Source organism: Leucopleurus acutus (genome assembly GCF_964270905.1).
Source record: "Leucopleurus acutus genome assembly, chromosome: 14".
NCBI lineage: Eukaryota > Metazoa > Chordata > Mammalia > Artiodactyla > Delphinidae > Leucopleurus > Leucopleurus acutus.
In genome coordinates this window covers 9,750,386-9,768,877 of record NC_139156.1, presented here as the reverse complement: position 1 = coordinate 9,768,877, position 18,492 = coordinate 9,750,386, and the positions used below count along the sequence as shown (strand labels likewise).

General features: G+C 43.3%; 1 protein-coding gene across 3 annotated transcripts; it reads right to left on the bottom strand.

Moving 5' to 3' along the window:
- Window positions 1–1,288: 1,288 nt before the first annotated feature.
- NSMCE4A (NSE4 homolog A, SMC5-SMC6 complex component) lies at window positions 1,289–15,833 on the bottom strand. Of its 3 annotated transcripts, XM_082854887.1 has the most exons (11): window positions 15,490–15,833; window positions 14,697–14,774; window positions 11,761–11,891; window positions 9,383–9,534; window positions 7,074–7,173; window positions 6,234–6,324; window positions 5,298–5,392; window positions 4,094–4,142; window positions 3,268–3,362; window positions 3,091–3,177; window positions 1,294–1,711 (listed from the first exon to the last, which is right to left on the bottom strand). In XM_082854887.1, the coding sequence occupies exons 1-10, from the start codon at window positions 15,779–15,781 to the stop codon at window positions 3,103–3,105; spliced, it is 1,158 nt and encodes a 385-aa protein (XP_082711013.1). In that variant the 5' UTR covers window positions 15,782–15,833; the 3' UTR covers window positions 1,294–1,711; window positions 3,091–3,102. The 3 variants fall into 3 exon arrangements, with proteins under 3 accessions (XP_082711012.1, XP_082711013.1, XP_082711014.1); XM_082854886.1 differs by having other exon boundaries at window positions 1,289–1,711; window positions 3,091–3,362; XM_082854888.1 differs by lacking the exons at window positions 1,294–1,711; window positions 3,091–3,177; window positions 3,268–3,362 and adding an exon at window positions 3,383–3,990.
- Between the last annotated feature and the right edge of the window lie 2,659 nt (window positions 15,834–18,492).

The following is an 18,492-nucleotide window of genomic DNA, read 5'->3' as shown; positions in this document are numbered from 1 at the left end:
TGCTACTGGTCCAAGGCTGGGGGGACAAAAATGTTCTAAAACCAGATTGCGGTGACGGCTGCACAAGCCCATGAACAGACTAAAAAACAATGAATTAATTATACACTTAAAATGGGTGAATGAATAGTATGTAAAGTATATCTCAGTAGAGCTGTTTAACCAAAATGAAAGCAAGGGCTAGAGTTCAGAGGGAAGGAAGTGAGCCTGGAAATGTAGGCAAAAGGCCTGATCCTGCGAGGCTTTGAACATCACTGAAGAGCTCAGGTTTCAAATCTTGAAGGCAGTGGGGAGATGGCTGAGAAACTGACAAGTGGTTTTGAAGATATGGAAGCGATCTGAAGACAGGAAGTGGGGGACACAGAGGCTAGTCTGTGGCAGCAAGGGACCATACGGGCATTAGTGACCACTTAAAAGGTAGAGACTGTGGCAGTAAAAGAGAAAAGAAATCCTAGGTTTCTCTCTGAGAAAATAAGGTAGTAAAAGTACCCATACGGCAATTACAGGGAAAACAAATTTGGGGGCTGTTTTATACGTATGTCTAAAACAGCCCCCACACATGCTGTCCAGTAAGCCATTGGTTACGTGCATCTGTAGCTTTGCAGAGAAGTTTAGTCAGATGAATTTTAGGGAATGTCCAGGATACAGATATAAATCATGAGAGTAAGGTGGTGGAAGGGGAACCAGGGAAAGCATCAGACATAAGGATGTACAGTTTTCAAAAAGTAAATTTTCAAGTGTTAAATGCACAGCATTTATCCATCGGATTTAACAATTTGGAAAGGGAATCACCAATAAGGAGCCTTGGTAGGATGGTGGGAAAGGAGGTGCTACACAGCATGGTGTGAGGACTGACAGGAGGAGGCAGCAAGTGATTGTTATTTTAAAAGGAGACAGGACAGTAACTTGAGAAGGGTCACAGTCATTTTTTTAAGATGAGAGGTGAGCGCGGTTGAAGGGAAAGTGCTAGATACAGCGAAGGAATGACTGACAGCAGAGATTCCAGGATGCAGAGATCCAGAGCCTCCACAGAAGAGACACCTCTACCTCTGACACCAGAAGGAAAGAGCGAGAAAGGATGGATATAGAAGTGTGGGAATGGGAAAAGGAAGCAACTAGGACTCAGAGAACATCAAGGACAGACTTGAAGGCCCCGCACCCACGGAAGCAGCATCTCTCCACCCTGTCGTACGGGTTTTCTCTGCGCAGTCAGCAGCCCTCAAGTACAAAGCGAGGACTGCTGGTAAGATGGGTCCAAAGCGGTCTGGCATGGCTTGAAAGAGGACTGAGTCGTTTCTCGTCTGTAAATCACAGGCTGAATCCTATAAAATTGCTGACATTTGACTGTATTTTACTTAAAAAACCCAACAATTTCATATGGTGCCACGTAATATTTGTTGACTTGACTAGCTAACTTTACAGCTAAAAAGATGCACGAAGAACCATAATGATCTTTAGGCCATTAACAACCTAACTAAAACTTCTAATGGGACAGGACTGGAGAAAGGAGAAATTCTTCCCAAGGACAGAAAATAAAGAATAACTACAATTATTTGTGAATATGGCAGTGAACCTCCTTTAATCAAAGACGACCCATTAACTATCAAAAGCTACACTTTACTAAAAACAATCTGTCTTTAAAAATGTTTAATCATACAGTATGTACAATACAATACGCTGCTTTCCTTTTTGGACTTCGCTATCCACTTGAGTCCTAAAAAAAGGGGGAAAATAGCTGGTTAACAGTTTATAAATGATAAAAGTTCATTCAAGATGCATACATGAAATCTAACAACCAGCCCCTCCTCAGTGAGGAGGGCCCAAGTAAACACACATTATATATCTTACATGAATCCTCCTCCTTCCTTCAATTATCTTGGAACAAAAGAAGCTCAATTAATTGAAGCACATGTTAAGAGTTTACATGAATTGTTGCAAGATGTTTGGACCCAGATAACATTTACAGTATAAATCCTTGGCTACTCTTTATGCTGTGATTTTACTCTGTCCATCATGGACAGTATCAGAAAACACTGGTCACCATCATTTTACTTGGATTGTAGCAGAGAATTTAACGTATTGATGGATGCAATGAAAAGATAAATATTTTGTTAAATTTTTAAATGCTCAAATAATCCCCAATATATTGTGGGGATGAGTATCTTAGGGTAGGTAAACAGTTACTGAACCTTTTTCCTCAAAGTCAGTAGCTCTCTTCAATATCTACTAATAAATGTTATTGTCTTTGAAATTGAATTCCAAAATCTCATTGGAATATAATAAAGAGCATACATAATCAAGCTGAGGGCTTAAGTGAAAGATGCTGTTTCATGTATAGTTTCAGTAGACATTTGATTTCTTTTAAAAAAGAAAGCTATTTTTCCTTTAAAAAAAAAGTTTACATTAAGTACTAAAAAGCTAATTTTAATTCTCCAAATCATAGAAAATTTGAGCTAGAAAAAAAAGTCTTAGCAATTATCTAATTCAGAATCCCCCCATTTTATAGATAGATTTATAGAGAAGGAAAACAAAGCTGGGTGAGATTGACCTGCCCAACATTTAAAAGGGGCAGAGCCAACGGAATCCAGTCTTCTGATTCCCATCCACAGCTGTGTGCAGTACAGATCATTACTAAGGTTTCCTCCCAGCAATGTTCTCCATAAAGATGAAGAATTACTTCAAAAGCATAACTCAAATTTCAGAAATGCCCATTACCAACATCATTCCAAGGTAATTCCGTCTTAATCCTCCTTTTCTACTTTGTACCTATAAAGTAAGCGAACCTAATGGGACAATGAACAAAACTGATGGGAGGATTCAATATTCCACTTATCTACTTTATCCATTTGTTTGGGCGTAAAAAAAGCCAAACGAAGAATAACCCCTGCTCTGTCTCTTTCAACGGCAAGTCTTAACAACACCAAAGTAATCAATCCAAAGAAGGGAACTTGCAACCTCTAGGTCCTGTTCCGCATTTTTCAGCAGTTACACACAGTTCTAAAAATGGGGCACTAGAGGGAAGCAAAATCCAAATTTCACCAGAATGTGAAAAAAAACTAATAAATACGTGCAGCTTCCCATAGGAAATGTTACCTTCAGCTGGTGTCAAGCACTTAGCCTCTGCCGGCTTTGACTTGAAGTAATCATAGGCTCTGAGATCTCAAAGGTCTTCACAATCTCCTGGCAGAGAACAAAGAACATTTGGGCACTGGGTTTACAGCAAAGGAATTCTTGAAGACGAACTGCCCAAGGCAACATGCAGAGCATTACCTCCCAGTCACGGTAACTCAAAGCTATAATTCCCTGATTCCTAATTTGAGTGTTTTGGTCAATTCCTCCACTTTCTTCGTTAATATTAACAGGCTCTGTTTGAAAGACAAAGTTTTCAAAAGTTATCAAGTCAGAAGAGGTAATCTGAACAGAAACCAATGAATAATAGGAATGAAACCTGTATCGACAAGATACTTAGAATATTACATATTTATTAGGATTTCATGCATTACTGTGCTGTGTTATTACAATAGCAAGTAGTCCCGTTTGCTTCCATTCAGAAAAAAATGTGGTAGAATAACACATTCCAATCATTTGAAAAACTCTGCATATCTATGAACCAACCACAGAGCTAAGGCCTAGTGGGTCCAACATGAAATTAAGAACTTTTAAAGGAAGACATAAGTGCAATGAAAGAACTTCATTCTCTACAGGAGACCTTAGAAGGCAAAGAGTAATGGAGAGTGTGAATCATTCAACAAAGAATTAAAGATTCGAGCTGCTGGCATTAGGGTTAAAATAGAAAGAAGGAAACTACAAAAATAACTGCAATTACAAGCTTTCTAAATTAAAATTTAAGGGAAATTATATAATTTCTGGTTCGTCTTCACAGCAATAGATGTTCAATCAATGACACAGATGAATCCATAGGTTTTAAACTATGATTCAGTTTTCAGCATTTTCAGTTAGTTGAAGAAGACACAGCATTGTAAAGTTTGTTACCTAAAATAAAAACTAGTTTACATTTAATAAAATACATTTCACAAACTCTAGTAACAAGTACACTTTCTCTAAAACTAATTTTTCTGAACATAGAATCATTTACCTATTATTGGCAGTCGGTCTTGGTCAAGTCTTATTCTTGCAAACCCATCCTAAAACACAAATGTGATTTTAGGAGAAGACTAAAATTTAGATTCAAAACCTATAACCATTGGATGAAAAAATTACTCAATTAGAAAATTCTAAACCTTAGACAAAGTGTACCGTAACAATGAGGAGTTTATATGGACAAGCCTCCTCTAACATCTTTCTCGACACGGGGTATCCCTCAGGTTCTAATCAGCTCTTTTACAACCGCATCCTGAGGAGTTCTTAAATAAAACTGTAACCATCTTGATTCTTTGACTGATTCATATTTTTTGAATATTGCACTTTTTATTTTTATTATTATTTTTTGTCTGTGCCACTTGGCTTGTGGGATCTTAGTTCCCCCACCAGGGACTGAACCCGGGCCCCTCAGCAGTGAGACTGTGGAGTCCTAACCACTGGATAGCCAGGGAACTCCTGAATATCCACATTTTATAATGCCTAATTCTACCATTTACCATTGACAAAATATGCCTTTGTTATCATTTCTGGAAAAATACTTTGGTCGATACAAGATTTTTGCGTAAGATGAAAATCGAACTCAACTTACAAGTGCAGGAATGCAACCTGACAGAAGACTAAAGACAGCCTAGAGCAAATTCTCAAAGTACATTTCTGAGTACTTTTTTTTTTTTTTCCTAAACCATCTATTTTGAAATTACTTCAAACTTAAGAGTTACAAGACTACTGTAAAGACCTCCCAGATATCCTTTACCCAGAGTCACCAATTGTTTGACTTTTGCCGTATTTACATTATTGCTTTCTCTCTATATATATTAATTTTTATGAGTGATGGACAATCTGTTCCTTTTCCCTAAGACTTCAGTGTATGTTTCTTGAAAACAAGAATATTCTCGTACATAACATGACAACTACCAAGTTTGGGAAATTAAACATTTACATCATACAGTTATCTAATCTATAAGTTCCATATTCAAATTTTGCCAATTCTTTCTCTAAAAAATTTCTATAATGTAAAAGCAAGCATGTAAGTTTTTAGCTAGTTCCTTCTGCCTATGACTTGTCAATGTTTTGCTACAATGGGTCTAAAACACTTATTGGTTAGTACAAATTCCTTTGCCAGCTCGCATCTATACCTGTTATTATTTACCCTTTTAAAAGCATATAAAAACAATTAGAGAAATAATCTTAAATCTTACCCTTATAATAAAAGAAACATGAAAGATGTTTTCCACTGTTCGGGCAAAAGAATGTGGATCAACCACAAAGTCAAAGAAGGACATCGGAGTATCAGCTACAGACAAAAGAGGAAAAAATTCTTCAGTACAGGAAAAGTTGTTTTTGCTTATCAATTAAGACCAATACTCTCTAGTGTCAGCCAGAGAAAGGAAATGGGCATTCATCCTGTTGTGGGATGGAAATCAATACAACCCTGCTGGAGGGCAATCTTGTGTACCTGTTAAAAATCTGTAAGCTGTCCTACAGAAATATTAGCACATGTGCGCAACGTTATGTGCCAAGATTTTTCACTCCAGCAGTTTACACAAGAGTAAAATGTTATAAAGAACTTGCCCACTAATAGAGGGTTTGTTAAATATATTTACGATACAGCCACCCAGTGGGAATCACTGAAAAGAATAAGCAGGATCTTATGTATTGATATGGGAAAATGTCCACATGGAGAAGTCATATTGCAGAATAATGTGTATATTACGATTAGCTTTGAAAAAAGCAAAAAACCGACAAAAAAATCCCTACTTAGTTGCATATTTATTATGACATAAACATAAGAAAATCTGAAAATATACACATCACATTTTATAAGTGGCAACCTCTAGGGAGTGAGGACAGGTAGAATAGGTACTTGACTTTTTACTTTTCTCACTTCTATGGCATGTATTATTTTGTAACAAAAAATATCCCACCTTCTAAAGATAAAAATGAGAATTTACTACACCAGTGTTCTCATGGAATTTCTAGAGAGGAGAAGCCTCATTAAAGACATACGTCAAGAAAGAATCAAAATGATTCAAACATTACATATATGCCTTTTGAATAAAAATAACTTCTCACTGAAAGTGACACAGGCCTGATAAATACAAGTTGCTCCCTTCTGAGCTTGGTATCATACTTACGATCTTTTTGAAAATATGTTTGCAACAATCCCAAGATTCTTTCTACTTCTTTTTCTGTTGCTTCTTGATGAGATTCTTCCATTCTTTTTAACTGAAAATATAAAGTCGTTATCAAGCAGACTGACCTATTTGTCTGCCTGTTAACCTTTTCTGCTCTCTTACATGGCCAAACTCCTCTAAATATCTTTTATCTGGGATTGCTAGCAGTTTTTATCCCCATCTTACAACTAATAGTTAAAAAAGATTTTTCTGGTTTTAGTAACATTTTCATATTAATTTTCTAATAGAAGAGTAGCATTACCAAATCAACCATTTTCAGGTTGAACATAAAATAGCAAACTACAAAAGGGACACTTTAGAACAGTGGTTCTCAACCGGGAGTGACTGTGCACCACCCCTCCCCCACCCCACTGATGGGCCATTTGCTAACATTTGGTTGTCATACTTGGGGTGGGGCAGGGGGAGTGAGAGGATGCTATTAACATCTAGTGGGAAGAGGCCAAGGATGCTGCTAAACATCCTGTCATGCACAGGACAGCCTCTCACAACAAAGAATTATCCAGCCCAAATGCTGACAGCGCTGAGGTTAAGAAACCCTGGTTTGGGAGAACGAATCCAAACTATAGAAATGAGTTAAAACTAAGACAAGTGGTCAATCCGATAAAATGTTTAAAGGCTTAAACATGTCAAAAATGATTCAAACATTAAATGATTACTTTTAAGTGACAGAACCTGACTCCAGACCCTAAAGCTTAGAAAAGACGGCCAAAGTACATGTATATCGTATTAATGGCTATTTGAAATTAGGTGTGTTAAAAAGCAACATGTGAAGAAACAAACCTCGTCAGGCATTGCCTGCTGCTCTTCTATCATCCGAACTTTTCTGGAACGCTCGGTTCGTGGCTTTGGCACAGGGCACTCTCCTTGTATTGAACCCAACCTAATGAAAAATATGCTCTCATGTCTTTTTTGGGGTTTGTTTTTGTTTTTGTTTTTGTTTTTGTTTTTTGCGGTACACTGGCCTCTCACTGCTGTGGCCTCTCCCGTTGCGGAGCACAGGCTCCGGACGCGCAGGCTCAGCGGCCATGGCTCACGGGCCCAGCCGCTCCACGGCATGTGGGATCTTCCTGGACCGGGACACGAACCCGTGTCCCCTGCATCGGCAGGCGGACTCTCAACCACCACACCACCAGGGAAGCCCTTTTGTTTGTTTTTAAAACAAACAAATTTCACTAACTGAAAGCAGTTCCCATGGCATAGTCAAATTCACAACCAGGCATCAGTGATGTATGAGTGACATCAGACCAAGACTCTTGTGTCAGGTTTGTAACACCCTTTCTGCTCCCTCTGTGTGTCTAAAAGAATTCTTAGGAGCTCGCCTCAATCCCAGATACCTCCTCAACATGTTCGTATTTTACTCTGAACAGTAAGCCGGTGAATATGCCTGTGGTCCTCCCAGCTAGCCTGTTGTCTGTTTCACAAAGCCAACTTCAGAGATCAGGGGAAGGGAACGAACAGCTCCACTGGGGTTAAACTTTAAAAGCCTTTTGGTCTGGGGGTGCCAGGGCAGAGGCCCACAGCCTGGGAATCCAGAACACACCTGTCTTAGGAGATAACAGGTCAGGCAGAGGCCAAGGGATTCCTTTCCCATTTGGATTCCCTCCACCTTCCAAAAAAAGCCCTACAGAGGTACCATGCAGAAACCAAGGCCCAGAGAATTTAGACCCATGTGGTCCCTACACTTGAGGAAATCAAAGTATACAGTAGAGATGGACAGATAAATATTCACGCACAAAGGTCCATTTCCACATAATATGGTAGATCCTGTGGTGCTGTAGTGGAGTATTACTCAAGTGCTATGAGAGCATTTGGACAGAGAGATCTACCCAGACATGGGAGTGGTCTGGTTGGGAAAACTGATCCTACACTGATACCTCTGTCTAGAGAAGTCACTGGAGGCTTCCAAGCTGGTGCCTGTGGGAGAAGTAAACCTTACCAGATGGAAAAAAAAAGGGGAAAGGACACTGCAGGCCAAGGGAACAAACAGCAAGTGCAAGGCTACAAAGCCGTACATAAATCATTGCGGCTCCAAGTTGAGCTACATCATGAGATAAAGGTTAAGTCACACAACAAAAGGCTATCTTTAGATCCTAGGATTTATGACACAGCCTAGAACTCAGCAACAAAAAAGACTTGGACTTTTCCTATAGTAAGGAAGCTTGACCTTTTTGCTGTAATATACAGCGGTTCTGGGCACTTGAGTTAAGGGAAGTCTTGTTAAAAACAGATGCCGGGCCCCACGCCCCAGACGGACCACATCTGCATCTCCAAAGCCTTCTAACTGACACTACCAATCTCAGAAGGTTTAGAAGGGTAATCAGAATAGACAGATGCCCTGGAGCTATCCACTTAAGGAAGAAACCACCTGGGTGCTTACCCCAGAGAAGTTATCTACTATGTATTTAAAGGCTGCCTCACAGAAGAACCAGTAAGAGCTGTTCTTAGCTTCTCCATAGGACTGAGCTGGGAAATTAAGACAGAAGCCAATTCCATCTGAGTATAAAGAAAAGCTTTTCAAAATTAGAGTTGTATCCAAAAACTGAACTAGGCAGTTTATGGGATAGTGACTCAAGCAGTCTTCAGACATAAGTCAGAGATCATCTAACAGGAAACTATATATAATAAATGGCACTTTACATATACTGGTAGAATTTTAAGACATCTTTCATAGGAGGTATCATCCTCCTACCTGATAAGGACTTTAAAGATGATAAAACAAAGCCAGACATTATGCCACAGACCCAAAGTCTGCCACGCCAGAAAGCAGAGGAGCAACTAAGACCCGGCACAGCCAAATAAGTAAGTAAATAAATAAATATAAAAAAGAAAATAAAAGAGAGAAAGCTAAGGAGCCAGCAGGGCGCCCTGGTAAGGAGGTGCAGCCCACGGCCTTTTCTCCTTAAATTAAGCAGGATGAGGGTCCATCCACATCAAGATTTTATGGGCTTTTAAATCAAAGTTTAGAAAGTCTCCAAACAACGTCATCATGATCGTCACCTCCACAATACCAAAGAATTTTTGCCCCTACAATAAAAAACAATTTAAGGTTTACAAATGGCTGGTGTGTCGGATTTTTAAAATAATCTTACAGAAAGTGGAATGTATGGGTTTTATTAAAGGTGTTTTCTGCTGTTCTGCCTGATATTTTCCAGGAGTCATAGACTATGAATTCAAAATCAGAACTATCTTCATCACGGATGAGTTCTTCAGCTTCTAGCGGATTTACACCCATATGTGTCAGCTACAAAAATAAAGGGAAACAAAAACCCCAGTTAAGCCACAAGCAATCATTCACCGTACCCAATCGTCTCTATCACTAAACAACAGGCCAGAGGCAAAGTCTGTTTTTGCTGTCCTAACACGTTGGCTAAATTTCTTATTATAAATTCCTATTTTCAAAGGTTCCTTCTTTGTGGCAGAAAATATTCCTCAATGTACTCAGAAACTTTTGGTAAGAAAGCGAGATGATCCAGACCAATGGTTCTCACCAGAGTGATTCTGTACCCCCCGTGCCCCCGCAGGGGTCTTTTGGCTTCATGTCTGGAGACATTTTTGGCTGTCACAACTGGGTTGGGGGGAGGCGGAGAGGGCAGCGTTACTGGCAGCTGGTGGGCAGAAGCCAGGATGCTCTCAGTATCCTACAACAGGCCCCCACAACAAAGACTCAGCCAGCCCAAAATGTCCTTCGTGCCCAGCCTGAGAAACCTTGCTCTAGCCCCCTGCAGGCTGAGGGGTGGACGGACCAGAACTAAGCCCACCGGGAATTTCCGATCACCCGTAGTTCACTTTTAAAGTATTAGCAAAGCTGAATTAGCATAAAAATATGACATGACATCCCCAAGCAAAAGTTCTGAGACAGAACAGGGAAGTTTAGCTGGCTTTGGATTTTCGTTTTTCAGCCAACCTCCTGGAGACCTCTATTCAGCTCGTATCTCAGCATTTCCAGAGAGCAGGGGCCTAGCGTCAGGGAGAGAATCGTTCATCTTAAAACCGCCTTCCTGGGAAGAGTTGGCGGAAGTCTAATAATTCTGCTACCTGAAGCTATCTTACAGAAAGTGTATTACATTAAATTTGCTTTTATGAAAGTACACTTTTATTACACTATAAAATTATGAAATGCCTAGAGGTTATCAAATTAAAATGGTAGTATCATATATAAACAGTAATCAAAAACCCTCAGAGCGCTTCACCCGTTAAAGGCAGTTAAACTTCGAAGAAAGAGAGGCTGCCAGAACCCGATCAGAGAGGCGTGGTCAGCTCCACTCCATCCTCCTGCCGCCCTGTCCCACCGCCGCACGCTTGGAGGGACACATTTCAATTTCTGTCTGGTCAAATCTACCAATCTTTTCTTTATAGTCTTTTTATTTAGTGTCATACTTGAAAAGATCTTCCCTTCCCAGAGACTAGACAGCTATTAATTTCAGGTTTTATATGGACTGCTTTAAGACTTCTGGAATTTATTTTGATATGTTATTTAAAGTACAAAGCTCACCCTGATAAATAAAAGTAATTTTTAAAAAGATTACCCAATACATAGTTAACTTGATTTATTGAGCTATACATTAGTGTGCGTTTTCCAAAATGCATGATACGTCAAAATTTAAAAGTTGTTAAAAAAGAAAATTTTAAGGTTTAAAATTTAAGTAGAGTAAATTTAAATTTTAAAAAAATCTAAGGTTTTAGAAACAACGAAAACCTCGTCTGCCTCATACCTTTACAAAATACTTTATCTGGTCAGGTCTCATGGTACTAAATCATTTTAATAACCTTTTAACACACATTTGGTCAGAAAATCAACGTCCTAGCAGAAATGCTAGGATACAGGTTGGCTCAAAGTAGAACGAAGGAAGAAAAGACAACAGAGTAAGGTACAAAGTTAGTCTCCTTGTGCTTTTTTTTGGTAAATCCATCAAGGAAAAGTTTCCAAATTTCAGGTAACAGCCATTCAAACGTATTAAGAGGCAAAGACAGGTGAACAAAACAACAACAACAAAAAACACCAAAAGCAGAACCCCAATCATATTCGGATGGTTCTGAAATATTCTCAAAGACAAATCAAAACATGGCCCCTCCACCAGACCTGTCATCTCCAGCTGAACTCTGCCACCTGCAGTGTGGGCTTTTGCCCAGCCTGGGACAAACGATCTAGGTCACTGAGAATAAGCTGGAACACTTATGAACTGACAGCTGAATGAGGAAAAACATGGCCATTTGAAATTAACATAGCACCCAGAGTCTTAGAAGGCTAGGAGATTTTCAAACTGCTCTGAGCTGCCAACCTAGATTCCACCACATAGCTCGACTGTCATCTGTTTAATTTGGTAAGATCTCTTTGGAGGAATCTGAGGCCCAAAAAACGAAAAATGAAGTGAAAACCATTTGCATATGGATATAAGCGAAGTAGATAATTATACAATATGTGACAGATGAAGCATTTTTTATTAAGATTCTGTAGCTTTGAACTTACTAGGGTTTCGACATATCTTAACATATCAAACGAGTTCAGATCAGAACGCAGCTGCTTTGCCTTCTCTTTGCCCAAATCTGAAGCCAAAACAAGAAAGTGGGCATCTAGGACTGCTTCTCTTGCTCGGGACACTATTCAAAAAAGAAGGAAAACACACACATTACAACATAAACATTATCCACAGGTATTCTCCCAAAACTTCCAACTACACTTACTCCGCATTTCCCACGGGACCAAAAAAATCTCAAACGTCATCCATCCCCATCTAAAAACTGGTTCCCCTGCCCAGCTCACCAAAATCTGAAATCAAAGCCAACCAGTCTTCCTAAAAGCCAGCTCCCTCTGCACTTTTCCTACTCCCGGGAACTGAACTGCAATCTCGTAACAACCCCAGCTTGACAAAACCTCCATCATCTCCAACACCGGCTTTTCCCTTTGACTCCAGCAACCCATCCCAGCCACTGTTAACACCGCGCTGATGATGTAAGTCAAACTGAATGCCTGCTATGTGTAAGGCACCGTGCTGGGCGTGGTGGTTTGCCAACCAGCAACAGGTAAGTGGTCAAGGAGCCTCAGGTGAAATTAGGTGCGGGGCCGGCAGCGGAAGATGCAGCCTCTACCTGGCAGCACGAGCACCACCAAATGAACAGTCTACAGGCAGCAGGGCTGTGACCGCTGAGGATGGACGATCCCAAGACGTTTGACAGAGGGCATGGGATTTAAGATAAGCTATAGGCAGAAAAAGATTTAAATAGGACAGAAGAAGGGAATGGGGCAGGGAAACCGAGGAGGAAGTTTGGGGAGGTGAGGGAAGGGTCCACTGGGGAAAACAGCAGGGCTGAGAGGAATGGGTTTAATCAGACTCCGAAGGGAACAGGCAGTGTGTAAAAAGCGCTCCAGGAACACCGGCAAAGGCAAATGGAAAAGACACCCAAGAAGAGACAAATACACAAATACCTTTGCTTGGCTCACTCCCCAAGGCCATTTCGTTTGAATTACTATTTCCCGAACATTCCTCAGGCTGGTGAACTTACTGACTCCAGGCTTTGTATTTATACATCATTTTCTTTTTTTTTAACATTATCACAATTTTTTTTAATATTTATTTATTTATTGGCTGCATTGGGTCTTCGCTGCTGAGCGCGGGCTTTCTCTAGTTGCGGCGAGCGGGGGCTACTCTTCGTTGTGGTGTGCGGGCTTCTCACTGCAGTGGCTTCTCTTGTTGCAGAGCACAGGCTCTAGGTGCGCAGGCTTCAGTAGTTGTGGAACAGGGGCTCAGTAGTTGTGGCTCGCGGGCTTTAGAACGCAGGCTCAGTAGTTGTGGCGCACGGGCTTAGTTGCTCCGCAGCATGTGGGACCTTCCCGGACCAGGGCTCGAACCCATGTCGCCTGCATTGGCAGGCGGATTCTTAACCACTGCGCCACCAGCGAAGTCCCTTTCCTCAGTTTTAATTTAGGAGAATTACTGCGAAAGTGACAATGAGTGAGAGAACGAGGCAGAGGCAGAAGCTAGAGGGGCAGGTTCCTGGGCTGCTCTAGACCCCCCAGCACATCACTGTCACAGCGCACACTGAGGAAAGTGCAGATCTCTCACGGATGGATCCCAGCCTCTAAAGAGTTAAAACTGAGAACATCAGATCCACGTCTACGGGGGATACAGAGTTCTGTGCTGGCTGACCACCTCCCAGGTCAGTTGTAAATAATTTTGCCTTAAAGAGGTGACCCAGCCAGCACAGTGGAAATGGCTGAGGGGGAAACGATCTGTTGATCGACAACTCTTAAGCTGGGTGAATAATAATAATAATAAGGGGGCGAAGGGGTCAAGAGTAACCTTGAGGAGCCAGCCTGGGGGGGTCCAGGCTTGGGAGAGAAGAAAAGCCTAGAGGGTGGAGGAGGGATTTCACAGGGTGAAAAGGAAAGGCAGGCTTCCGGAAGGTTTGCGGAAATTAGGTGAACTGGTAGACCAAGATGGGGGATGGTAAGGAGGCGGCAGTCACAGCAAGAGAGACACAGATTTGAAAGCGTACAGATAGAAATGTGCAAGTGGGTGACATTTAAACATCAGCCACACTAGCGAATGACCAGAAATAAACATTCTGGTCTTCAAAGAACATGAGGAATCGTGGTGTCCGGGCAGCGGCCGGCTCTGCCAGCTTCTTCACCCGCGTCTGCCTGCACCCTCCCTTTGCGCTCCCAATGGACTTAGGAGGGAAAAGTGGTCTGGGGACTCATCCTAGGGCTCTGTGACCCAGTGCCCACATCAGGGGCCTCTCTGACCTGTCCTCTGTCTTCAGACAGACAGACTGCCCTTACCACTAACACTGCTGCTGCTTTTCATTCAAACCAAGATTATTTTTTAGCGCCTCCTCCTTCTGCAACACAGGTCTAGAGTTCAGTGCTGAGATTTCTCTCTCTCTTTCTCACCCCCCTCCCCCCATTAGAGACCAACAGGGCCACCTGTAGACATGGCTACCCCTACTGGGTTACAGGTGGACCAAGAGGAAGGAGCTGAGGGAGGGGAGGTCGGGAGGACAGGGAAAGAAACAGGACGTCAAGGTCCAGCTCAGTCCTTTCTTTTTAATTCATCCATTCAACCAATGCATTCTGGGGATACAGCAGTCAATACAGTAGAAAGATAATACACAGAAAGTTCTCAAATTTGAACAAGCAACAGAACCACCTGGGGGGCTTTGTCAGACACAGCCCCCCACCTCCCCAAATTTCATGTAAAGCCCTTACTATATGCTTAGGGAATGGTAAGTGCACAATAAAAGTAGAAGTAGTGCTACAGCGAAAAAGGTTCCAAAACTAGTTAAGCACTATTATAAATGTGGGAGTTGTCTGATGTCAATAATTCGCTTCTTATGTAAAACTAATGAAAATTATCCTAAAACATATGATAACACAAAGCTTCCATACATAAAATAATGAATTACCTCCATTAAACAGGGTGTTGGCCTCTTCAAGGACCTCTGTTAACTTGTCGCTGGCATTCAATATATCCTCCCGGTTTTCTATTTAAAAACATACAAGCTTTGGGAAGCGTGCTCATCATTCGCTAACAAATGGCTGACAAAGTGACCAGCTGCAGCAACACAGCCAAGCCCCGCCCCCTGCTCCCCGGGGGAATTACTTCCAACAGCTTTATCTCTTTAACCAAAACGGCCAGGCGAGAGAAAGAGGACTGTACCCCTTTAGCAGAATGAACTTTAAAAGGGGACCCACTTGGCTCCCCCTAAACTTCACCCAAAGGCTCCACTCCTTCTGCAGCCTCTGAGGAGCGCTGCTAACAGTGGTTCTCAAACTCTGCAAGCCACAGGATCCCCTGGGCCACCTAGAGTTTCAGACTGGATAGGTCTGGAGTGCGGTCCGGGAATTTGAATTTCTGACAGTTGACGGGCGACGCTGCCGCGGGCGGGCGAGCGCTCGCTGGGAACCGCTGGATGCAAGAGAAGGAGCCCAGGCTCCGCGTGCCGTCTCTCCCCCTTCCCGACCATCTGGGCTCGCACGAGCGCCCGCCCGCGCCTGGCCTCCGGCGGTGCCGTCCTGCTCCTCGGGGACCTGCGCGCCCCGGCCAAGGTCGTGCAGCGATATCCGCACGACGGATATGCGAGCGCCTCGCAAGCCAATCGAGGCGCGGCCAGGCGGCGCAGGGCTGGCCCCGGCCGCCGCCCGCGCCGCCCAGCGCCCGCGCCGCCCCGCGCCCGCGCCCGCGCCGCCCCGCCTTACGTTGGACCGAGTTGATGAGCGCCCGGTACTGATGGCGGATCTGGCGGCACAGGCCATGGTCGGTCTCCGCCTCCAAGCTCGCCGGGTCCATCATCTCGTCCCCGGAATCCGACGGCTCCGTCTCCTCCAAGCTCGGGCGCTCCGGGGCCTCCCTGCGCTCGGGCGCGGCGCCGCGGCGGGACACGGGCGACAGCGGGGAGCGCGATCGGGAGCGGGAGCAGGTGCGATCCCGGTGCTGGTCGCGGCCCCGGCCCCGGCCCTCGGACCGGCGGCCGCTGCCGTCCCCAGACATCGCGCCAAGCCGCCCTGCAACTTCGCAACGGCGGAAGTTCGCGCCAGAAACTGAAACCCCTGCTCTGCGCGAGCGCTTGCTCCCTGCGGAACGCGGCTCCCGGGCCGGCGCGAGAGCACAGCGACGCCTGTGGCTGGAGGCCGACGGCGGGGACGAGATCGGGGGCGCAGTGGTTAGAGCGCCGCCGGGCCGGCACCGGGCGCGACGCAGGCCCCTGACCTTTCGCGCCCCTGATGTTTGATACACTGAGATCCCACTTACTCCACACTGGAAAGTGCTTAGGATCTTGGTTGTCTGGTCCCGCGTGCCGGCCCCAACAGACAGGGAAAGGGTCTCTTTGGCTCTCCAGGACACAGCCACAGCCTTGAAACAAATACTTAGCATTCTTCCAGGTGAAAATTCATTCCAAGCGCCAGACAGAAATACCTGGGACATTTATTTCCAGGTCATGGGCACGCAGCCCATGTTTGTTGATCGAGGCTCCTGCAGTTAAGCAGGATGAGCGGTGGACCTGGAGATAAGAGAGGCGATTCTGCCACTATCTGTGAACTTAGTTCCTTGAGCCATCCTTGGGGGGACCAAATGGGGTTTATAAACAGCTGGCAATCCCACTCTTTTTGAGGACAGAACTAATGAGCAAACAAAAAGTTCACAAGTTTTTTTGGTTTTCTCATAGTAAACTCTGTTAACCATCGCTTCTAAATATCTACACCTTGACAGTTTATGTTCATAATTGGTCCTCAAACTAAAAGATTCTAAAATACCTTCAAATGGGTCTAAGAACGATGAAATTATATTCCTATAGTTTTAAAGATAAATGGATGAATTTCATTCCATGTATTTTGGAATTTCATTCCATGTATTGCAATGCTTCTCAAGTGTTCTCTTCGGTGTTGAGAACACATTTTCTCAAAGGAACAACATTATAAGTTGAGTTACTACATGAGCCTACAAAAATACCATTTTGTGAATCAGGTATAGTCAGCTTGAGTAAGCACTGTTCATTGCTGCCCAACACATATGTCTCACCTCACACCTGCTTCAGGAAATTTCAGGAAAGGTATGCGCTGGCATCTGCTTCATTGGATGAAGCATGATTGGTCTAAATGAATCATGGTAATCTCATCCCCCTTCCCCAATGACTGGGCCAGGGATAGGACTCGATCCAGTTCTGGACAGTGATGTGAGCGGGAGCTTCCCATCTGGATGACACACAAAGCCTCCGGAGAAGAAAGCCTTTACCCCCAACCTCACTCTTCTTTGTGATGCTGGCATGAGGAAATGGAGCCTGCACGATGACAACCGTCTACTACTGATGACATGACAAGCATGAGAAAAGACCAGAATACTGGGGACACTGGAGAGGAAGGATGGACATGGCTGAATTGCTGAGTGACTTGGAGTCTGCCTACCTCCAGACTCCTTGTTAAGTAAGCCACAAATATCCTGTGGTTTAGGCCGCCGTTAACTGTTTTGTAGTTGCTACTTGCAGCTCAGTGCGTTGGAACTGAAACAAATACTTAGCATTCTTCCAGGTGGAAATTTGTTCCACACTCCAGACAAAAATCCCTGGAACATTTCATTGAATTCAACAAGCTTTTGATGTGTATTAATAGGCCAGACACTCAGCAAACCAAGCAGGTTACAAAGCCGGCTGAGAGACTTGTCTTTGCCTTCCAGGGTCTCACCAGGAGACAGATATGAAACTGATCCTAAAATTCATGTGGAAATGCAAGGGACCCAGAATAGACAAAACAACCTTGAAAAAGGAGACAAAGTTGGAAGGACTCACACTTAATTCCAAAACTTATTACAAAGCTATAGTAATTAAGACTGTGATACTGTCATGAGGACGGACATAAAGATCAATGGAATAGAATTAAAAGAAATAAACCCATACATCTATGGTCAATTGATTTTCTAAAAAGGTGCCAAGACAACTCAAAGAGGAAAGAATAGTCTTGGCAACAAATGGTGGTGGGACAGTTGGATACCCATATGCAAAATAATGAAATTGGATTGCCCCTTGTGTTATACACACAAATTAACTCAAATTGGATCAGACCTAAATGTAAGAGCTAATACTATGAAACTCTTAGAGGCAAAATAGGAGAAAACCTTTGTGACCTTGGATTAGGTGATGGTTTCTTAGATATGACAACAAAAGCTCAAGAAACCAAGGAAAAAATAGACAAATTGCAGACCAGGTTTGTGGTAATTTGTTATAGTAGCCCTAGGAAACTTATACAGGCACCCAGGATGAGTGACACTGGGAAGTCATTACCACTTCTGGGCCTGGCAGGTCAGAGGAAGAAGCAGTGTTAGCAGAGCCCCATGAGGGCTAAAGCCACGAAGAAGGGTCTATCAGACAGGAGCTCTGGTCCCAGAGGGATGCAGCTATGCCAGGAAAAGAGAAAGTGCTAGGAAAAGAGGAAGTGGGAGCTGAAATACCCTGGTCTCTCTCTCTCAACATCTCCCCTGTGCTTACCTCCCATTGGCTGATGCCAACATGAAGCCACAGGGCAAGAGAACCTGTGTGATGTAGTCCATAGATCGGTCTCTGGGAAGAACACGGCCAAGGAAGGTCGGGATGGATGTGAGGTAGGGGTGAGGACAAAAGGACAATAACCAGGTTGGTGGGTAAAGGGTGTATCAGCGTCTATTCAGCTAAAAATAATAGAAACCCCACTGTAGTGCCTTAACCAAATAGG